This window comes from Hypanus sabinus, chromosome 2 (genome assembly GCF_030144855.1).
Source record: "Hypanus sabinus isolate sHypSab1 chromosome 2, sHypSab1.hap1, whole genome shotgun sequence".
Taxonomy (NCBI): Eukaryota; Metazoa; Chordata; class Chondrichthyes; order Myliobatiformes; family Dasyatidae; genus Hypanus; species Hypanus sabinus.
In genome coordinates this window covers 15,559,423-15,583,043 of record NC_082707.1, presented here as the reverse complement: position 1 = coordinate 15,583,043, position 23,621 = coordinate 15,559,423, and the positions used below count along the sequence as shown (strand labels likewise).

At 44.3% G+C, this 23,621-nt stretch overlaps 1 protein-coding gene across 1 annotated transcript; it reads right to left on the bottom strand.

Annotated features, from left to right (window-relative positions):
- Positions 1-235: 235 nt before the first annotated feature.
- On the bottom strand, positions 236-20,473 carry LOC132404295 (extracellular calcium-sensing receptor-like). Its single transcript, XM_059988472.1, has 6 exons — positions 20,201-20,473; positions 18,820-19,420; positions 18,584-18,789; positions 16,720-16,944; positions 1,253-1,376; positions 236-1,149 (listed from the first exon to the last, which is right to left on the bottom strand). Exons 1-6 carry the CDS (start codon positions 20,450-20,452, stop codon positions 236-238), a joined length of 2,322 nt encoding a protein of 773 aa, XP_059844455.1. The 5' UTR covers positions 20,453-20,473.
- Positions 20,474-23,621: the final 3,148 nt, after the last annotated feature.

Below are 23,621 nucleotides of genomic sequence, written 5' to 3'. Positions count from 1 at the left end.
TCTCAGCACAGTTAGCCATCCTATTAACCTCCCGCTGTAAATGTAAACTCAGCCAACACTCCAGAGCACCCTTAACAATCCCAACTGTGTTGTACAGTTCTACGTACTATATGTTGAATGCAATGAACATTATTTGATACAGCGGGAGAATTACAAAATTAAAGCAAACAATGGACACTGAAATATTAAGATAGTGATACACAGTCACACAACATAGTTACATAGTTCTTCATTATTAAAGCTTGCTGGATGGCATTTTACCCATGACATGTCTCTTTGTGTTCTGTTCTCGCCTAAAGAGTATAATGTAACATTTGGGAGCAAAAATACAGAACAACATCGCATAACTGGACGCTAAAATGGCAAAAACTTCCACTGCCACCGTGTACTTCCCAGGAGAACTCACGTAGGCTGGGATGAAGGTAATCCAAACTGCACAAAAGATAAGCATACTAAATGTGATGTGTTTAGCTTCGTTGAAGTTGTCAGGAAGTTTTCGAACTAGAAAGGCGACGACAAAACACACACAGGACAGGAATCCAATGTAGCCCAGCACACAATAAAAGGCAAGGTCAGACCCAACGTTGCATTCAAAAACTATTATCTCGGTAAAATATTCTGTACTCTTCCGAGGGTATGGCGGCGATGTTGCGAGCCAGACGGTACACATTAAGCACTGCAGCGAAGTAAGGCTTAAGACGGTTAATCGCTGCTGACTTGGACCAAACCACTTCATTATGTTATTGTTCGGCAGAGTCGCTTTGAACGCCAAGACAACGACGACCGTTTTACCCAAAATGCAAGACACACAGAGAACAAATATAATACCGAATGACGTGTGGCGAAGCATGCAAGACCATGTTGATGGTTCTCCGATGAATGTGATTGAACAGAGAAAGCAGAGCATTAAAGCAACAAGAAGAAGGAAACTTAATTCTGAGTTATTAGCTTTAACAATCGGCGTTTCTCTGTGAGCGTAGAACGTTGCAAATACCAGCATTGTCATACAAAATCCAACCAATGCCAGCGTCAGCAGGATAATTCCCATGATTTCACTAAATGATAGAAATTCGATCATTTTTGGTACGCATTGAACTCGTTTCTCATTGGACTTGTACTCTGCTGGGCACTTAAGGCAACCAGTTGAATCTAAAACGAAACAAATCAATGTTGGAGACGGAGGGGCAAGCTTATATTTGAGAATGCTTCTGTACTGACATTTAATTAATAGAAGCTCACAGAGATGTCTCACCGGTGGTATTGCTAATTTCTCCTCTGGGACATTGTACGCAATCGTAGCAGCACTTGGGTTGTCCTTTTTTGGGAGCTTTCCGTGTTCCTGGATCGCAGCTTTCAGAACAGACCGCTCGTGGAACCTATGGGAAGTTTAAACTAGGATTTGGCCATTATAAGTAGAAAAGGAAGAAGTGGTTCACTCACCCCAAATATAACTCATTCCACAACCTAAGGAGTAATTTTCAAGGACTCTAATTGTCATGTTCCCAGAACCGCTTACTTAATAGTTTAGGAACTCAACAGGTCAGGCAGCCTGCAAGGGAAATATACAAAGCCCCATCGTTTCGGGTCGCAACATCCCTTCAGATCTGGATATGACGGAGGAGTGGCCAGAATAAAAAGAGAGGGGAAGTGTAGTGGAAGAACCAGCTAACAGTTTGGAGGTAAAACCAAGTGACTGGGAAAGGTAAAGAGCTGGAAAAGATAGTAATAGAGGAGACTGGACTATAGGGAAAACGGAAAAAGAAGGGACACCAGGGGGGTTGATAGGTATGAGGGAGGAAGAGATGAGAGGCACGGTATGGGAATTTAAGAAGAGAGAATAGGGATGGGAGAAAATACCAGGAGGAAACTCGATGTTTGTGCAATCAGTTTGCAGGCTACCTTTACGCCAGCAAGTTCTCCTGAGAACTCCTGAGAGTGGCCTCATCGTTGCAAAAGTGGAGGCCGTGGACCAACATATCGGTACGGGACTGGGGTTGGATTGAACTGGCCGGGCATCTGCTCATCTGGCAGATGGAGAAACATACTTCAGCCCTTACCGTTGTTATGGAGGATTTTTGGGTGCGCTGGATGCAATAAACTATACCAGCTGATTTTCAGGTGAAGTGTTGCCCGTCGGCAACGTCGGAGCGGTTGTCCGTCGGCACTTTGTCTCTAGAGATGGAGACACAGAGAACGAGAAAGGGTTCCGAAGTATCAGAGGTGGATCAAGGGAACTTAAGGACAGGATGCAAGTTGTAGGCAAAGTTGATGAATCTGAAGAGCTAAGCTGGACAATCTTAAACGGAATGAGAGAGTTCGACGGTTGTGAGTCATATGTGAACTTGAATACCGTTGTGTTTTTTTCAGACCTTTACCTGGCGACCATACCGTACTGAGTTAAGATTAAGGATGATCTGTAAAATGTATTTTAATAACTTATCCGTTTATAGAATACTTATAACAGTGCCCATAGGCACGAAGTATATTTTTTTCATATACCTTAAGACGATTCGGTTCCAATAAGAGCGGCGAAGCGTCCAGTTGCTATGGCAGTCGATGAAATATACAACAGGGAAACATACACTTCAACCCACCGAGTCTGTGCCAACCAGAAGCTATCCATGTACACCAATTACAAAATTATCCAATTTCATTATCCCCATATTTACTTGAACTCACTACAGATTTCACACTCTCCAACACGTCGTGGGCTATATATAATGACTGATTGACCTATCAACCCGCACATCTTCGGCATGTGAGTGGACATCAGAGCAGCCAGCGTGGTCAAGAGTAGAACATGCAAACTCTATGAGGAGAGCACGGGAGGTCAGGATTGAACCCCAGTCTCTGGCGCTCCGAAGCAGCAGTTCCGCCCTACTTAAACTCGTTGATGAGGACCAGAATATTTCGTTAGGCACTTTGTCTTGAATATTTGGAGTTCTCTGAAACAGGAATCATTTGGAAATTTGTGATCCTGTGCATTTTTTATCATTATCTGGAATAGTATTTCAATGTTACCACTGATGACGAAATAAACACTCTTAAAACAAAAAGATCATTCGATTGAGCCCGCCTACATACTTCAGGGCCATCTCTGTCCTCTGGCGATATTACGAACATGAGCCAAAGGACAAAATTAAGTTATTCGCTCCATCGATTCTGCTCCACATTTCTACCTTGGCCGTTTTTTTCAAAAAATCCTCTCAGTTCTATTATTCTGCATTCTTGCATAACTTTGACGCCACAACTAGTTTGGAAGCTAATAAACTTCGCATTAAGTATGCCCAATAACTTCACTTCCATAGCCGACTGAGACGATGAATTTCACAGATTCACAGCCTTGTTTGGGAAGACATTCCCAGCATCTCAATTCTAATGGAAAGTCCCTCTATCCTGAGGTTGTGTATTCTGGTCCTTGACTCTCCCCACAACCCCACGATGTGAACATTATATACACATCCACTCTATCCATGCCTCACAATATTCGATGGGTTTCAATGAGACCACTACAACCCCGCCCCCCCACCGAATTGGTCTAAACTGCAAAGAGTGCAGGAAGGCAGTTAGTAGCTTTGATTTCTGATTTTTTCCATATGTAGAATATAGACACCACCTATATTTCTTCTGAAAAAGTGCAGGATAATACACTTCCATATATTACATTCTATCTGTCAATTTATTGCCCATTGTCCCAATCTGTCTACGTCTTTCTGCAGACGCCCTTCTTCCTCAACGCTCTCTGATCCACCACTTAAAGTCGTCGGCAAACTTGGAGAAAAACGCCCATCGATTCTGCCATTCAAATCTTCCCTATGTACGACTTATTTCTGAGATACCGTTTCTGCAAATTAAAACGATCTTGTCTTTTTTCTCTCTCTCTCTCTTTCTACCTCCACCAGAGAGAGAGAGGGTGGTAGCAGAATAATTGAAGTCCAAAGCCGTCAACTGGAGAAAAAGGTAGACGTGAAGGAAGTTTCAGAATGGAGAAGGATGAGGTGACGAATGAACTTTATTGCTCAAACATTAAGAAGACAATGAAATAGGAGCAGGAGCTGGTCAGATAGTCTCTGATGACTACCCCAACATTGAATGTAGTCATAGTCGATCTACCACATATACCTCCTAGTTTCTGGAAGTTCCCATAGTCCTCAGCTCTCTGGCCTTTTGGAAATAATATTTATCCCCCCCCCCCCACCAAAAATTCGGCTTCCACGGCCCTCTGAATTAGTGATTCTCCCAGCTTCACTACTATATGTGACTCAAAATTCATGGCCATTCCGTTTTTGAATGACTGCCTTCTGAAGCTGCATCTACTCTCAGTGGCCTCCTTATTAGTTAAACCACTACACCTGCTCTAATCGACCAATCACGTGGCACCAACGTAATGTTATATAAAGCACGCAGACATGTTGAATATTGCTATTCGGACCGAATATGAGAATGGGAAACAAATGTGATCAAATTGACATTGATCGTGGAATAATTGTTGATTCCAGACTATGTGGATACTGTGTCTGAGAATCTGCTGATATTCTGAGATTTTCATGACGAACCACATCTGGAGTTTACGGATAATGGTGAGAAACACGAAAAAAAATGATCCACTCAACGGTAGTTCGCTGGGTCAAAATGCCACGTTAGCGAGAAAGGTCAGAGAACAATGGATATGTCATGATCGCAATCATTAATTCCCTATCTTGCTCCTAATTTTCTTTTTTATGCGATGGTCCCGATCGTCGTGGCGACATTGTAGCGGGCAACTGAGTAGAGGGAGACAGAGTAGGAAGGCTTTGTCTCCAGAGATTTCGGCAAGCAGAGGCTGAGGACGAGCTTCACTCCAAGGGAGTAGGGTCCTTTAAAAGGAGAACGTTTCAAAAGTTGAGGCAACGTACTGGATAGGTCATGATAGATGAGATCGGCCCGGTGGTTTGTTCATCCTGCAACATGTGGGAAATCAGCGATACTTCCAGAGTCTCTGACGGCTATGACTGCAGGAAATGTGTACAGCTGCAGCTTCTGGCAGACCACATTGGGCGGCTGGAGCTGTGATTGGGTTCATACCGGAGCATCCGCGATGCTGAGAAAGTCGTGAATAGCACGTTCAGTGAGTTGGCTACACTGCAGGTAAAAGCTACACAGGCAGGAAGGAAATAGGTGGCGACTAGACAGCGTAGCAGTGGCAGGTACTGCAGGTGTCCCTTGAGCTCATCTCCCTCCTAAACAGATATACTGCTTTGGATACTGTTGGGGGAGATGTCTCATCAGGGGAAGGCAGCAGCAGCCGAGTTCATTGCACCATTGGTGGCTCTGCGGCACAGGAGGGAAGGAAAAGGAATGGGAGAGCTATAGTGATAGGGGATTCGATTGTAAGGGGAATATATAGGCGTTTCCGCGGCCGCAAACGAGACTCCAGGATGATATGTTGCCTCCCTGGTGCAAGGGTGAAGGATGTCTCTGAGCGGCTGCAGGACATTCTGGAAAGGGTAAACAGCCAGTGGTCGTGGTGCACATAGGTACCAACGATATAGGTAAAAAACGGAATGAGGTCCTACAAGGTGAATTTAGGGAGCTACAAGATAACCTAAAAAGTAGGACCACAAAGATAATAATCTCTGGATTACTACAAGTGCCACGTGCTAGTCAGAGTAGAAATAGGAGGATATTTCATATGCATACGTGGCTTGAGAAATCGTGCAGGAAGAGGGATTCAAATTTCTGGGGCATTGGAACCAGTTCTGGGGGATGTTGGACTGGTGCAAACAGGACGGTCTGCACCTGGGCTGGACTGGAACCAATGCGCTGGGGGGGGGGGCGTTTGTTACTGCTGTTCAGGTGGATTTAAACTGGATGGGAGCAAGTGCAGAGAGACAGAGGTGTGCAGAATAAGGGTAGAAGCTAAAATAGTAAGGTGAAAAGTACAAGTGGCAGGCAGGCGAATCCAGGACAAAAATCAAAAAATGGTCACTCTTCAACGTAATTGTATAAGGGCTAAGAGTGTTGTAAAAACTAGCCTGAAGGTTGTGTGTGTCAATGCAAGGAGCATTCGTAACAAGGTGGATGAATTCAATGTGCGGATAGTTATTAATGAATATGATATACTTAGGATCACAGAGACATGGCTCCAGAGTGACCAAGGATGGGAGCTCAACATCCAGGGATATTAAATATTCAGGAAGTATAGACAGAAACGAAAAAGAGGTGGGGTAGTGTTGCTGGTTAGAGAGGAGTCTAACGCAATAGAAACGAAGGACATTAGCCTGGAGCATGTGGAATCGATATGGGTAGAGCTGCATAACACTAAGGGGCAGACAATGCTAGTGCAAGTTGTGTACAGGCCACCTAACAGTAGTAGTGAGGTTGGGGATGGCATTAAAAAGGAAATTAGAAAAGCGTGCAATAGAGGAACAACAGTTATAACGGGTGACTGCAATCTACATATAGATTAGGTGAACCAAACGGGTAACGGTGCTGAGGAAGAGGATTTCTTGGAAAGTATGCGGGATGGTTTCCTGAACCAATATGTCGAGGACCCAACTAGAGAGCAGGCCATTCTAGAATAGGTATTGAGCAATGAGGAAGGGTTAGTTAGCAATCTTGTCGTGCGAGGCCCCTTCGGTAAGAGTGACCATAATATGGCTTTACTATTCATTAAGATGGTGAGTGACAGAGTTAATTCAGAAACAAAGGCTCTGAACTTAAAGAAGGTTAACTTTAAAGGTATGAGACTTGAATTAGCTAAGATACACTGGCAAATCATACTTAAAGGGTTGACGGTGGATAAGCAATGAAAAGCATTTAAAGATCGCATGGATGAACTACAACAATTGTTCATCCCAGTTTGACAAAATAATAAATCAGGAAATTTAGTGCACCCGTGGCTGACAAGGGAAATTAGGGATAGCATCAATTCTAAAGAAGAAACATACAAATTAGCCAAAAAAAAGCGGTACACCTGAGGACTGGGAGAAATTCAGAGTCCAGCAGAGGAAGAAAAAAGGATTTAATTAGGAAAGGGGGGGGGGAAGATTATGAGAGAAAGCTGGCAGGGTACATAAAAACTGACTGTAAAAGCTTTTATAGATATTTGAAAAGAAAAAGATTGGTTAAGACAAATGTAGGACCCTTACAGTCAGAAACAGGTGAATTAATCATGGGGAACAAGGACATGCCAGACCAATTGAATAACTACTTTGGTGCTGACTTCACTAAGGAGGACAAAAAGATTCTTCCGGAAATAGAGGATGTAGAGGGTCTAGTGAGATGGAGGAACTGAGGGAAATACATGTTAGAGGGAAGTGGTTTTGGTTAAATTGAAGGGAGTAAAGGCAAATAAATCGCTAGGTCCAGATGGTCTGCGTCCCAGAGTGCTTAAGGAAGTAGCCCAAGAAATAGTGGATACATTAGTGATAATTATTCAAAACTCTTTAGATTCTGGATTAGTTCCAGGGAATTAGAGGGTGGCTAATGTGACCCCACTTTTTAAAAAAGGAGGAAGAGAGAAACAAGGGAATTATAGGACGATTAGCCTGACATCGGTGGAGGGGAAAATGCTAGAGTCAGTTATCCAAGATGTGATAACAGCACATTCGGAAATCGGTGAAATCATCGGATAAAGTCAACATGTATTTGTGAAAGGAAAATCATGTCTGACGAATCTTATAGACTTTTTTGAGGATGTAACTGGTAGAGTGGATCGGGCAAAACCAGTAGATGTGGTAAATTTGGATTTTCAAAAGGCTTTTGACAAGGCCCCCCACAGGATATTAGTGTGCAAACTTAAAGCAAACGGTATTGGGGTTATTGTATTGATGTGGATAGAGAATCGATTGGGAGACAGGAAACAAAGTGTGGGAATAAATGGGACATTTTCAGAATGGCAGGTAGTGACTACTGGGGTACCGCAAGGCTCAGTGCTGAGACCCCAGTTGTTTACAATATATATTAACGATTTAGACGAGGGAATTAAATGCAGCATCTCCAAGTTTGCGGATGACACGAAGCTGGGCGGTAGTGTTAGCTGTGATGAGAATGCTAAGAGGATACAGGGTGACTTGGATAGGTTAGGTGTGTGCGCAAATTCATGACAGATGAAACTTAATGTGTATAAATTTGAGACTATCCACTGTAGTGGCAAGAACAGGAAAACAGATTATTATCTGAATGGTGGCCGATTAGGAAAAGGGGAGGTGCAACGAGACCTGGGTGCCATTGTACACCAGTTATTGAAAGTGGGCATGCAGGTACAGCAGGCGGTGAAAAAGGCGAATAGTACGTTGGGATTCATAGCAAGAGGATTCGAGTACGGGAACAGGGAGTTTCTACTGCAGTTCTACAAGGCCTTGGTGAGACCACACCTGGAGTATTGTGTGCAGTTTTGGTCCCGTAATCTGAGGAATGACATTCTTGCCATAGAGGGAGTACAAAGAGGTTTCACCCGATTGACTCCTGGGTTGGCAGGACTTTCATATGAAGTAAGACTGGATCGACTAGTCTTATACTCGCTGAAATTTAGAAGATTGAGTGGGGATCTTATTGAAATGTATAAAATTCTAAAGGGATTGGACAGACTAGATGCAGGAAGATTGTTTCCGATTTTGGGGAAGTCCAGAACGAGCGGTCACAGTTTAAAATAAAGGGGAAGCCTTTTAGGACAGAGATGAGGAAATACTTCTTCACACAGAATTTGTGGAATTCTCTGCCACAGGAAACAGTTGTGGCCGGTTCATTGGCTATATTTAAGAGGGAGTTACATATGGCCATTATGCCTAAAGGGATCGGGGGTATGAAGAGAAAGCAGCCATGATCATACTGAATGGCGGTGCAGTCTCGAAGGGCCGAATGGCCTACGCCAGCACCTATTTTCTATGTTTCTATGTTAATTTCCCAAATTGCATCCAATTCTCTTTAATGATGGGCCAGCCCGTTTCTATCCAAGACTGAGTATAAGAATTCTACGTCACAACCACTAGTCGCCAGTTCGTTAGTCTTTTTTTTTCTCTGAGTAAACTACGTTTCCACATCGCTTAGAACCGTTTGTTCTCAATTTAGCTTCAGCTTCAAAGTATCTATGAGTCTCCGTTTCAAGTCTCTGAATGAAAGTTCCGGGTTAAACTTTTATATCAGGGCTCCATGTCAAGATCCCTCCTGCTTGCTGGTCGGCGTTTACGCCCTTGTAAGCATCCAAACTCAATCTCCCTGCCTGTGCCCTGCACTTGAGCTCGCTTCAGTCACTCATTGCATCGGAGCGAACTGGCCACTATGGACCCAGCGGAAACGAAGGCCCTGAAAGAAGTCCTCGCCAGCCAGGCTTCCTACTGGGTCTGTACGATCAACTCCTCCGGGATATCGTGGACAACGTCCGTTCCCTGTCGCTAACATAACGAATATCGGAGACCAGGTGCACCGCGTATCCACTAATCTTACCCAATCTTCTCCTGGAACTCAGTCAAACCAGTCCAGATAGTTTGTAGTGGGAACCCCCTACGTGTCAGCAACTCCCCCGCCAAGAGAGCGGAACATACCTGAACTTGAATACTACGCTGGGTATTTGGGGCAGTTCCGGGCCTTCCTTCTGCAATGTTCGATCAGCAGTCATCCACTTACTCAACGGACAAGTCAAAAGTAGTTAATCATCATGGGGTTGTTGCGGGCAAGTGCTTTAGCGTGGACTACAGCAGTCTGGGATAATCAGCTGGACATCTGCTTGTCAGTCCCCATAATGAGGAGAAAGATTTTTGACCATCCAGTCCGTGGCAAAGATGCTGCTAAGCGTCTACTCACCCCCCGTCAGGGTCACGTGGTGTCGTCGAGTGTTCTGTGCAGTTCTGGACGCCAGTGGTCGACTCGGGGTGGAATGATGAGACGCTCCAATGGGTTTTCCGGAATGGCCTCGTCAACATGGAGAAGGGCGAGTTGGCAGCAAGGGTTGACACCGACTGCCCGGATCCATTGATCTCCCTGGCCACCAGGCTGGACAACCGTCTTCAAGAACACTATAGGAACAGATCTGGACGTCCAGGACCTTTGGCCACACCACAACACTCGTTTCTGCATTCCGCAAGAAACAAGTCCCTCTACTCCTCCTGCTACAAGAGTAGCGCCCAGTCCGACCAATTCCGTTGCCTTGGTAGAGGAATTCATGCAGCTGCGACGGAACAGCCTCTCTCCCGTTGAGAGACGCCGGAGATTGAGAGCGGGTGATTGTCTACATTGTAGACAGTCCGGCCAGTACTGAGCTACTTGTCCCCTCCGGCCAAAGAAGGAAGGCTCACCAGTAGAAGGGGTACTCTGGTGAGACAAACAACATTCCTTCCGTTCCCAGAACCCCGATGCAGATTCCGGCCAATTTATGCTACAACGAACTATCTCAGCCTCTCAGCTCCAGTGGACTCCGGTGCTGAGGGAAATCTTCTGAATGCAGAAATAGCTTCACAGGGTGGAATTCCTCGGGAACTGTTGACTGTCCTTCTTGGGGCCCGGGCACTGGACTGCAGACCACTGGTCCGGGTCACACACTGCACAACACCCCTGTCTCTAATTCTCTCCGGGAACCATCGGGAGCAGGTAAAATTTAACTTCATTTCATCCTTTCAAGTCCCTATACCTCTTGGGTATCCCTCGTTGGTCCGCCATAATCCTCAAATCGACTGGTGTACTGGGAGGATAGCCAGCAGGAGCCAGTACTGTCACTTCACTTGTCTTAAATCGGCCCTTTAGGCTGTGAAACCCCCGACCTATGAAAGTATCCAGAGGAGTACCACAAACTGGGAAAATAATTCAGCAAACAACGGGCCCTTTCCCTGCCGCCACGCCGACCTTGCAATTTCCGAGCCAGGCAGTGATGCAACTGCTCAGGATGCTCTCAACACAACCCCTGTAGAATGTGATGAGGGTGGGGGGGGGGGTGGAAGATGGACTTTCCTCAGCCTTCGCAGAAAGTAGAGACGCTGCTGGGTTTTCTTTACTATGGAGCTGGTGCTGAATAAACAGGTGAGATTCTCCGTCAGGTGAACACCAATACATTTGGTGCATTTTACGATCTCTACCAAGGAGCCGTCGATGTGCAACGGATTTTCAGATGGGAACACATCCGTACTCACCGCGGCGGACACTTTCTCCATAGCTGTCCAATTCGTAGCTCTCCCCATACTCCCTAGAACTCGTGAAACAGCCGACCTTCGTGTCCATGACGTCTTCCGCCTTCATTGGATTCCCTCGGACATCATTTCTGACCGGGGCCCCCAATCCGCTTCTTAAGTTTGGAAATCTTTTTATCAAGTCCTTGGAGCCTCTGTAACTCTGTCGTCCGCTTTCATCCACAGACGAACGGGCAAACAGAGCGATCCAACGTGAATCTGGAAGCAGCACTGCACTGCGTAATCGCTAACAACCCGTCTGCAAGGAACACCCAAATTGCTTGGGTAGAGTACACCCAAAACTCCATGGTCAGCACCTCCACCGGAATGTCTCCCTTAGAATTCTCCCTCGGTTACTAATCCACTCTGTTATCCACTCCTGGAGATGATAGTGTATTGCCTTCTGTTCAAGCCCATCTCCACCGTTGCCGTAAGATCTGGAAAAACACACGCGCGGACATGCTCCATTCAGCGGAGCGCAACAGGAGGAATGCCGATCCCCATCGGATGCCTGCAGCTGATTATCGACCTGGACAGAAGTTTTGCCCTCTACTAAAGACATCCCCCCTCAAGAACGAAATCAAGAAACTCGCCGCCCGTTTCCTGAGACCATTCAAGACTGAGAGTATTATCAACCCCTCGGCGGTCCGACTCAAACCATACAAATATCTGCACGTTCATCCTACATTCCACGTTTTCCAATTGAGCCCGGTATCTGTCATGCCATTATGCCTTCCTGCTGAATCTCATTCACCCGCACGGGATATTGACGACCACCCAGCGTACACGGTCCGGCGATTACTGGTTGTGCGCTGCCGAGGCAGAGGCCTCCAATACCTGGTCTATCGGGAAGGATACGGCACGGAGAAACGTTCCTGGATTACCCTCTCCTTCATCTTGTACCCTTCCCTCATTCGTGATTTCCTGCGTGAACATCCGGACAGGCCTGGTGAATCGCAAGGAGGCTCCCGTTGAGGGGTGGGGATGGATACTGTCATGGCCTTGATCGTTAATTCCCTATCTTGCTCCAAATTTTCTTCGATTATTCCATGTTCACGATCGTTCATTTCCCAAATTGCTTTCAATTCTCTTTAATGATGGCACACCTGGTCTCCATCAAAGACTCAGTATAAGACTTCTACGTCACAGCCACTAGTCGCCAGTTCGTTGGTCTTTTCTCTCCTGTGTGTAAAGTACGTTTCCTGATCGCTTAGAATAATTTATTCTAAGTTTCGCTTCAGTTTCAAGGTACCGTTTCTCTGAGTCAAGGCTCCGTGGCAAGGCTCTCAGTCAAAGCTCCGTGTCAAGGTTCCATATCAGGGCTCCATGTCAAGATCCCTCCTGCTTGCTGTTCGGCGTTTACGCCCGTGTAAACATCCGAACTCAATCTCTGTCCCTCTGTCCTGCACTCAGGTTCGCTTCAGTCGCTCATTGCAACAAGCTAGACTGGCGCAAAGAGGACAAGAACGCGGAAGTAATTGAAAAAGATACGCGCATTACAACAGCTTAGAATAGAATAGAATAGTACAGCACATTACAGGCCCTTCGTCCCGCAATGTTGTTCTGACCTTCAAACCCTGCCTCACATACAACCCCCCCGACCTTAAAGTCCTCCATATACTTGTCTAGTAGTCTCCTAAGCTTCACTAGTGTGTCTGCCTCCACCACTGACTCAGGCAGTGCATTCCACGCACCAACTACTCTCTGAGTGAGAAAACCTTCCTTAATATCCCCTTTGAATTTCGCTCCCCTTAACTTAAATCCATGTCCTCTTGTACTGAACAGTAGTGCCCTGGGAAAGAGGCGCTGGCTGTTCACTCTGTCTATTCCTCTTAATATCTTGTTCACCTCTAACATGTGTCCTCTAATCCTCCTTCTCTCCAAAGTGTAAAGTCCTAGCTCCCGTAAGATCTGATCATAATGCATACTCTCTAAACCAGGCAGCATCCTGGTAAATCTCATCTGTACCCTTTCCAATGCTTCCACATCCTTCCCAAAAGTGACGCGACCAGAACTGGACACAGTACTCCAAGTGTGGCCTAACTAGAGTTTTATACAGCTGCATCATTACATCACGTCTCTTAAAGTCTATCCCTCGACTTATGAAAGCTAACAGCTTTCTTAACTACCCTATCTACCTGTGAGGCAACTTTCAGGGATCTGTGGATATTTACCTCCAGTTCCTTCTGCTCCTCCACACTACCAAGTATCCTGCCATTTACTTTGTACTCTGCCTTGGAGTTTGTCCTTCTAAAGTGTACCACCTCACACTTCTCTGGGTTGAACTCCATCTGCCACTTCTCAGCCAACTTCTGCATCCTATCAATGTTTCTCTGCAATCTTCGACAATTGTCTACACTATCTACAACACCACCAACCTTTATGTCGTCTGCAATCTTGTCAACCCACCCTTCTACCCCCACATCCAGGTCGTTAATAAAAATCACGAAAGGTAGAGGTCCCAGAACAGATCCTTGTGGGACATCACTAGTCACAAACCTCCAATCTGAATGTACTCGCGCCACCACAACCCACTGCCTTCTGCAGGCAAGCCAATTCTAAATCCACCTGGACAAACCTCCCTGGATCCCATGCCTTCTGACTTTCTGAATAAGCCTACCATGTGGAACCTTGTCAAATGCCTTATTAAAATCCATGTAGATCACATCCACTGCACTACCCTCATCTATATGCCTGGTCACCTTCTCAAAGAAATCTATCAGGGTTGTTATCAACGATCTGCCCTTCACAAAGCCATGCTGACTGTCCCTGATCAGACCATCATTCTGTAAATGCCCATTGATCCTAACTCTAAGAATCGTTTTCGGCAGCTGTCCCACCACAGACGTAAGGCGCACTGCTCTATAATTACCCGGACTATCACTACTACCTTTATTGAACAAGGGGCCAACATTTGATTCCCTACAATCCTCCAGTACCATTCCCGTGGACAATGAGGACATAAAGATCCTAGCCAGAGGCTCAGCAATCTCTTCCCTCGCCTCGCGGAGCAGCCAGGGGAATATTCCTTCAGGCCCCCGGGACTTCCCCGTCCTAATATATTTTAACAACTCCAACACCTCCTCTCCCTAAATATCAACATGCTCCAGAACACCAACCTCACTCATATTGTCCTCACCGTCATCTAGTTCCCTCTCATTGGTGAATACCGATGAGAAGTATTCATTGAGAACTTCGCTCACTTCCACAGCCTCCAGTCACATCTTCCCACTTTTATCTCTAATCGGTCCTACCTTCACTCCTGTCATCCTTTTGTTCTTCACATAAATGACGAATGTCTTGGGGTTTTCCTTTACCCTACTCGCCAAGACCTTCTCATGTCCCCTTCTTGCTCTTCTCAGCTCTTTCTTAAGCTCCTTTCTTGCTACCCTATATTCCTCAATAGACCCATCTGATCCTTGCTTCCTAAACCTCATGTATGCTGCCTTCTTCCACCTGACTAGGTTTTCCACTTCACTTGTCAACCATAGTTTCTTCTTCCTACCATTCTTTATCGACCTCACCGGGACAAATTTATCCCTAAACTCCTGCAAAAGATCCTTAAGCATCGACCATATATCCATAGTACATTTCCCTGCGAAACATCATTCCCATTCACACCCGCAAGTTCCAATCTTATAGCCTCATAATTTGCACTTCCTCAATTAAAAGTTTTGCTGTTCTCTTTCATTGTATCCTTTTCAATGATAATGCTAAAGGCCAAGGAGCGGTGATCACTGTCCACCAGATCCTCACCCACTGACAGTTCTCTGACCTGACCCTGTTCTGTACCTAACACTAGATCTAGTATGGCATTCCACCTAGTCGGCCTGTCAACATACTGTGAAAGGAATCCATCCTGAACACACTTAACAAACTCTGCCCCATCTAAACCCTTGGAACTAAACAAGTGCCAATCAATATTAGGGAAGTTAAAGTCACCCAAGGTAACAACTCTGTTTTTTTTGCACCTTTCCAAAATCTGCCTCCCAATCTGCTCCTCGCTTTTTCTGCCGCTACCAGGGGGGGGGGCTATAGAATACCCCCAGTAGAGTAACTGCTCCTTTCATTATCCTGACTTCTACCCATACTGACTCAAAAGAGGATCCTGCTACATTATCCACCCTTTCTGCAGCTGTAATAGTATCCCTGACTAGTAATGCCACCCCTCCTCCCCTTTACCGCCCCTCACTATCCCTTTTAAAGCACTGAAATCCAGGAATATTGAGAATCCATTTCTGCCCTGGTGCCAGCCAAGTCTCCGTAATCGCCACTACATCATAATTCCATGTATGCATCCAAGCTCTCAGTTCATCACCTTTGTTCCTGATGCTCTTGCATTGAAGTACACACACTTTAGCCCCTCTACCTTACTACCCTTACACCCTTTATTCTGCTTCTTTTTCATCAAAGCCTCTCTATATGATACATCTGGCTTTAGTCCATGCACTTCCTTCTCTGCTCTATCGCTCTGGGTCCCAGCCCCCTTGCAAATTAGTTTAAACCCTCCCGAACCATGCTAGCAGACCTACCTGCAGGGATATTGCTCCCCATCGAGTTCAGGTGCAACCCATCCAATCTGTACAGGTCCCACCTTCCCCAGAACAGATCCCAATGATCTAAACGTCTAAAGCCTATCGCCCTGCACCGACTCCTCAGCCACTCATTCAACTGCCATCTCCTTCAATTCTTACCATCACTATCACTGCTTACAAGCCAACATCTCTAAACGCATAAAATATCTTACCTAGAACTAGATGGCCTACAGTTGCAAAGGAGTACAAACGTACATCCAGTGGGCACTATATTAGGCATCTAATGAAGTGGATTCAGAGATCTTTCCAAGAAATTCCATGCACTGTTACATTGTGAACTGCACATGAAGGTTGCACATCTTATATAGCTTTCCTCGTTCCAGGTGGGCATCTCTCACTGCAGGTAAGCTTTATTAATTTCAGGAAGTCACTTAAGTAATTGGTCCCGGGTGTATATTTCTTAGTCAGAATCTCTACCAGCAGAGGAAATACCTCGTGTAATTTAATGACCCCTTATAATCTCATATCTTTTAATAAGATCTTCCCTCAATATTTAGTGATTTTTCCAATTAACCTACTAACAGTTACGTCCCTGGAATGTGCAGGAAACTGGAGTACCCGAGGAAATCCAAGCAATTCACGAGGTGAAAGTACAGCCTCCTGACAGACGACACCATATTTGAACTTTGCTCTCCAGAATATCCTGAGCTGTAATGGTGTAGTGCTAACCACTACGCGATGGTGGCGTCCAGTCAAGGTTTACTCTAAACTTCAAACAAAATACAGATCTGCGTTAAGGCAGGTGAATGCTCTCAATTTAGAAATTAGCCTAGAGCAGGGGATGGACAGTTGCTGCTACCACACATCAAGCCCTAACTTCTCCCTTACTATTGCATGAAGAAAGCACTCTAATGCTATTGGTTTTATCATTGTGAATCTGGTACTCTCGTGATTACACACTGTAAGAAATCGAAACTCTTCTCAGAGTGATCGACTCAACTAAACTATCAGCTGCAACATCCAAGGTCTTTTATCACACCACTTACCCTGGATTGTCCTCCCGTCCATATGATTGACTCCTCATCTAAAATAAATTTCTGTCCTTCGGGCGCTGCACCATCATACTGTCCCACTGTTACAGTGACAACACCGGTGTCTGTCGGCTGCCAATTTACGATGTCGTATATGGGGACTGGATCACCATTACTATCGAAATAGATCCTTTCACCAATCGTTGTGTTGAAGTTTACTCTTTTCATGTAATGTAGAAGCTAAATCAGAAAATAATAGTGCAGTGAGAAGCAATGTATGGTGTCCGGGTTCAAGATGATCTAGATAGCTTTCAACCAAGTTCACTGAATGTTACAATAAACCTGAACAGACTGCTGAAAGAACACGGCAGGAAAACAACAGTTGCAGTTCCGATTGAGAGTTTTCATCTGGAGTGAAAGACAGAGGGAAGAGATGCAGGATTAATGGTAAATTGATAAATGTTACAAGGTAAATGGTGGGACACTGTAGAGTGCAGTAGGACAGAGGTTCTGGGAATACAGAGATATAATTCCCTAAAAGTGGCGTCGTGGGTAGATGGGGTCGTAAAGAGCTTTTGGTACATTGGCCTTTATAAATCGAAGTATTAATTATAAGAGTGGGAATGTTATGGTGAGGTTGTATAAAACATTGGTGAGACCGAATTCAGAGTATTGCGAGCAGTTTTGGTCACCTAATTACAATAAGGATATTAATAAGGTTGAAAGAGTGCAGAGAATGTTTAGGAAGATATAGCAGGGAATTGAGAAACTGAGTTACAGAGAAAGGTTGAATAGGATAGGACCTTATTCGCTGGAGTGTAGAAGAAATGAGGGAAGACTTAATAGAGGTATATGCCATTATGATTGGTATAGATAGACTGAGTATTTTATTCCATTGAGGCTAGAGGAGAAAAAAATACTGATGACATGGGTTAAGGGTGAAGGGAGAAAAGTTTAAAGGGAACATGGGGGGTTTCCTCACACAGAGAGTAGTGGGATTTTGGAATGAGCTGCCAGGTGAAGTGGTAAATGCGGGCTCACATTTAGCATTTAAGAAAAACCTGGACCGGGACATGGATGAGAGAGGTTTGGAGGGATATGTTCCAGGTGCAGATCAGTGGGATTAGGCAGAATAATGGTACGGCATAGCCAAGAAGGGACAAAGTGCCTGTTCCTGTGCTGTAATGTTCTCTGGTTCTAAGGTTCTAAGTTAAAGGCATGCGGGGAACAAAAAGCAACAACGGAATAAATGCAGGATATATCTCACAAACATATTCGGAAATCAATTAAATGCTTACCATTGATCGTGCCATTAGCATTACCTAATAACCTTTCCCACTGGGGTAAATGATAAATTGGTACATTTGTTTATTTCTTGCCACATATACAGCGATACAGTGAAAATTTTGCTTAGCATGCTATTCAAAGAGATCATTACACTACATTAGTGCATTGATGAGAAAACAGTAACAAAATGAAAGACAAAGAGTTACAGATACATAGCATCCCCATTTGAGGATGGTTTTACTTCATTTAGATACATGGCACGGAATTGGCTGTTCTGGCGGAATGATTCACCCTATGTAACACAGCCTAAACACAGGACTAGCTACAATGACGATAAGCTACCAAGCGGCATACATTTGCATTGTGAAAACGAACCGGAACACCAGGAGTAACCCCTTGTAATCATGGGAGAACGTTCAAACTCCTTACAGATAGCGCCGGAATTGAACTCCGAGCCTCGAGTTCTAATAGCGTCGCGATATGATCGCTGCACGGCCGTGACCACACGAAAACAAGGTGTAAGATAGATTGTGAAGTCAAGGGTTCATCTTATCATACCAGCACGCAGTTCAATAGACTTATCAGTGCTTACCTGCCACGGTTGGAAGTTTGAAATATTGGCACAAGTCCGTTTGTGAAATGGTCCGTTACCATCTTGACAGCTGAGCATATCATGGAGAGCGTGGGCGATCGTATATGTCGATTTATAAACATTATAGGTCACTCTATACTCAGATACATCAGTAAATTCGTTGTGCGTTGTAAGTAGAGTTTCATTTCCCGTGCACACTCGAAGCCCTGAATCGGATTTGTAGTCGACTGTGTTACTTTCTGTATTGCTTAACTTGCAACTGAAGGCTCTTTCCCAAAACTCTTGCACTAAAGGGTTTCCGGGATAAAGAGACGGGTGAGTGTGCATCAGGAATTCTTTCAATCCTGGTATTCGCACTTTTCGGATCGCGATTCCAAGTGCACCGACAACAAACAGTTTACTCTCCTGCGGGGGGAGAAGCGGCGTGGTAATCCAAGCCTCGCTTCCTATCCATTGTATACCGGTGATATTCTGCCGTACAACTTCTTGTAGTAAAATGCTCATGTCCGCGTGCGCTAGGAAAGCTAATATTACTTTTGCAGAAGATTTCTTTACTATGTCTATAGTTTGAAGTAATTTCTCTCTTGGGTACGTTTTGTGAAAAGCCTCAGAGAAAGCAATGCAAATTCCCATCTCTTCCATCGCTTCATTGAACGTCTGCATCCCAAAATTACCATAGTCATTGTCACTCCTAATTGTTCCGATCCAGGTCCATCCGAAATGCTTGATGAGTTGAGCCAAAGCCCTCACCTGAAAGTAATCGCTCGGGATCGTTCTGAAGAACGAGGGATATTCACGTCTGTTGCTCAGACAGGCACATGTGGCGAGATAGCTAACCTAGAGGGAGACAAGTTTTCATCGATAAGTTACAATTGTTCATTTAATCTCTACACTATAACTGTATTGTCCAGCGAGCAAATACATCAGCCGTACAGGATTGAAACGATTTTGGTAACTCATGAGAGAGATGTGATCGGCGCTGTGCAAGTGTACAAAAGGAATATTAATGTTCGGGGTCGGTAACTCTCGTCAACACTTTAAGAAGGACTGAGAGGTTGTTGAGGGCGGACAAAGCGACGGGCTATTACGGAGCTCACGCGGAAGGGATAGACTTGTGGGTGGGGGCGGAGGGGCGTTGACTGTTGTTCTCTTCCTACACAGGTACCACCTGACGTCCTGAGATTTTCTGGATGTTCCAGTCTCAGCTACGTCCCGACTGCTATCTGATTTTTGAGCTGTCAATAAACAAAACCATGAATACTAGAATTCTACCTTTGTGTTTGTACTCTCTATTTGAAATATATCCTATTGTAGCTCATAGCATGTGTCATTTATTGCACTGGACTGCTGCCAGAAAACAACACATTTATTGACATATGCCAGCAAAATGAACTCTGATTCTGATTCTGACAAAAAGACATGAGAAGGCAGACTGCCTGTAGAAACAAATTAACTAACGATTTAATTAATATTTGGTACCGGCACTGTGCAAATACAACAATATTACAGTTGTTTAAATGATTATTTCTGAAAGTCTGATGATGTTTATGAAACTAGTTCACAAAGTTAACTATTAGCCAGTTCATAGAAGTTCATCTAGTTTATCAAATGGCTTACCACAGGGATCTGAAAGGGACCAAATAAAGACGCAACCCCTAAAGTTTGTGATGATCCAGAACCCCCGACGATAGCGGGAACCACGGGAGCTCTTCTGCAGGTGGAATTGCTTGCGTCCAGCCTGTTTAAAAACTCAAAGGCTGCCTTTAAGGATACTTCAGGCGTGCCACAAGAATCGTAAATCCAGTAACCCAGCGTAACGTTTGGAAGCAGTTCCTTGTTGTTGTTAATTTCCTCAATAGCAAAGATCATTGTTATCGCGAAACGGAAAAGTCTGAAACGGAAGCTGCAAAAAAATGCACTTATGTATTCATGGAGAGGGTCTCAATAATGTTCGTTTGACAAAATATGACAATTACAAAACGTCACATATACAGTACGCTGAAAACATACTCAGCCCACAACTATGTTCAGTGTAGCTCTCTTATATCGAAAATTTGAAAAATATTAAAGTAGGATTTTGAGTTAAGCTATAAAACATTACACGTCATGTCAAATCAAACGAACAAATCTAAAACTTGTCATCAGTTTACGAAAAATGAAAAACTGAAGTTGAGAGGCAGACGAAATATTTATCTCCTCTTTTAATACCATGCCAAAATTCTGCCGGTGCAGGATTACCTTACCAACTCACTCAATTTATTGACGTTGAAAATTAGAGGATCACTTCAAGAAATACACCCACTATCGGTAACAATCAACAGTAGGATATTCATAAAAAGAATAAAATTAAAATGAAGGCAAACAGCATTCAAGAGAAGTCATTGGAATTATAATAGAGGAGCACAAATCCGGGAATGCGTGCAAGATCATATCGAAGGTACTGAACATACCCCAGATCTCAGTGCAGTCCATCGTAAGAAAGTGTAAACGATATGAAGCCACAACCAGACTGTGTTCCTCTTAACTGAGTCGACAGAGAAAAATGTTACTTGAAAGAGGGATACCGTAACGCAAACATTCATTCTGATAAAGTTACACAGATCAGTGGCTGAAACTGAAGATATCGTACATCATGGCTCAACCATCTCGCACGCCTTTCACAAAGGATGAAACTATTAGTAAAAAAAAAGAAATCATTGCCAAGTGTCACTTGGAAGTTACTGTAAAGACTTGGAACGTCTTATTGCAGGTTGAGGCTAAAATGTAAGATTTGACCTCAACAATAAACGGTATGTGTTGCATAAATCTAATACTGCAAAGAAGCCGGGTAACACCATCACTACTGTAAAGTACGGTGGAGGTAGCATCATGCTATAGGGATGCTTTAAAGCAGTAGGGAATGGAAAACCGCACAGGATTGGGAGGAAGATGTCTGCTACTAAATGCATAGATATCCTGGATAGGCCTGCTACCGACTGCCAAAAAACTTAAACTAGGGAGAAGCTCGTCTTTTAAACCACAATGACTGCCAAAGCCACCGTGGAGTGGTTTGAATTGTAGAACATTGATGTCATTTAGTGACCCAGTCAGAATCCTGCCTTAATCCGATTCAATCAGAGACAGGAGCAGTGGACAGCGAGGAGTTTTCTCGTTGTCGTGGATGCTCGTTTATAGGGAGAGCTTCAGAGCTTTCGGTCTCACACCGCTGCCCCGGTTGACGGCGCTAGCAGCGCACAGCGGAGATCTTTTTCCCAGGTTCGCGGCACTGGTTTAAAAGGACAATATCGTGAGCGTTCCATGACATTCCGGCGGCCCATTCAGGGGCAGACGCAACGCAAATAGGTGTAGGCCAGTGCGTCAGTTATGAGAGTTGGATTGTCACGCTTTGCATCAAAGTAAGAATTGGCTTTGAAGAGGAATTGCCTCTGGGTAAGTTGTTCCACTAAGTTTCTGCTTGTGGCCATTGCCATCAGTGATCAGAGTGCTGTTTTGGATACTGCTGTGGGAGTGACCTCACAATGGAATACACCGGAGACCAGTTTATTGACAGTGAGCACGGGCCCGTGATGCAGAAGGGAGAGAGAAAGAAAAGGGGAACCGTCGATATAAGGGACTCAATAATCAAAGGAACGGACAGAAGATTCTGTGGACCTGAACGAAACACACGGATGGTATATTGCCTTTCAGGTGCCAGTGTAAGGGCCGACTTTCATCGTGTCCACAGCACTTTGGAAGGAAAGGGAAAGTAGTCTTGTTACACATTGATGACGATGACACAGGAAGGAAAAGCAAAGCATCCAGAAGAGGGAATATAGAGAGTTAGGCAGAAAACTGAGAGGTATGACGTATAACGTAGTAATTATTGGATTGCTATTTGTGCCACGGGCCAGTAAGTATAAAAACGGGATGATTGTGTAAATAGATGCATGGCTGAGGAGCTGGTACAGGGGACAGTAATTCAGATTCTTAGATCTTTGGGATCTCTTCTGGTGAGGCATGAACTGTACAAAAGGGAAGGGTTACACCTAATCTGAATGGGACCAATGTTCTCGCGGGCAGCTTTGTCAGACCCGTTAGGGATGGTTTAAGTTCATTTAGCATGGGAGTAGGAGCCGGAATGAAGGGATTTAGAATAGGATGCATGGAAAGAAAGAAAGAAAGAAAGAAAGAAAGAAAGAAAGAAAGACAGAAAGAAAGAAAGAAAGAAAGAAAGAAAGAAAGAAAGAAAGAAAGAAAGAAAGAAAGAAAGAAAGAAAGAAAGAAAGAAAGAAAGAAAGAAAGAAAGAAAGAAAGAAAGAAAGAAAGAAAGAAAGAAAGAAAGAAAGAAAGAAAGAAAGAAAGAAAGAAAGAAAGACTGACTGACTGACTGTCAGGAATGGCAGGCAGGTTATAGGTTAAAAAACACTACATTCAACAGCGTGGGTAGTAGTGCATTAGGGTTGCAGAAGCAAAAAAAATGTAGAAAATGCCGTACTCAAAGTATTACGTGTCAATGCAGATAGTATAATAATTGAGGTGGACGATCTTGTTGTACTTTTACCGATTGTCGGGTATGTTGTTGTGGCAATCACTGAATCGTGACTGAAGGATAATTGTAGTTGGGAGCTGAATATCCAAAGCTGCTCAACGTATCGGAGGGATAGGAAGATTGGCAGTGGGGTTGGCATGTCTCCGTAGATTAAAAAAATAGGTAATAGATTTAAATCAATAGGGAGATACGACATAGGGTCGGAAGATGTTGTATCCTTGTCGGTTGTGTTAAAACACTGCAGGCGCAAAAAGGACGTCAATGCAGTTATTCCAGGCATCCAAACAGTAATTTGGACGTAGATTACAGATTACAATGGGAAATAAAAAAAGGCGTGTCCTAAGGGCAATTTTATTACAGTCCTGTGAAACTTTAACATACAGTTAAATTGGAAAAATCAGGCTGTTAATGAATCTAAAGAACGATAAATTGTTGAATGACTATGGGATGGATTTTAGAGCAACTTGTCCTTGAACCTACCATGTTATCTACTATATTAGACTGTGTGTT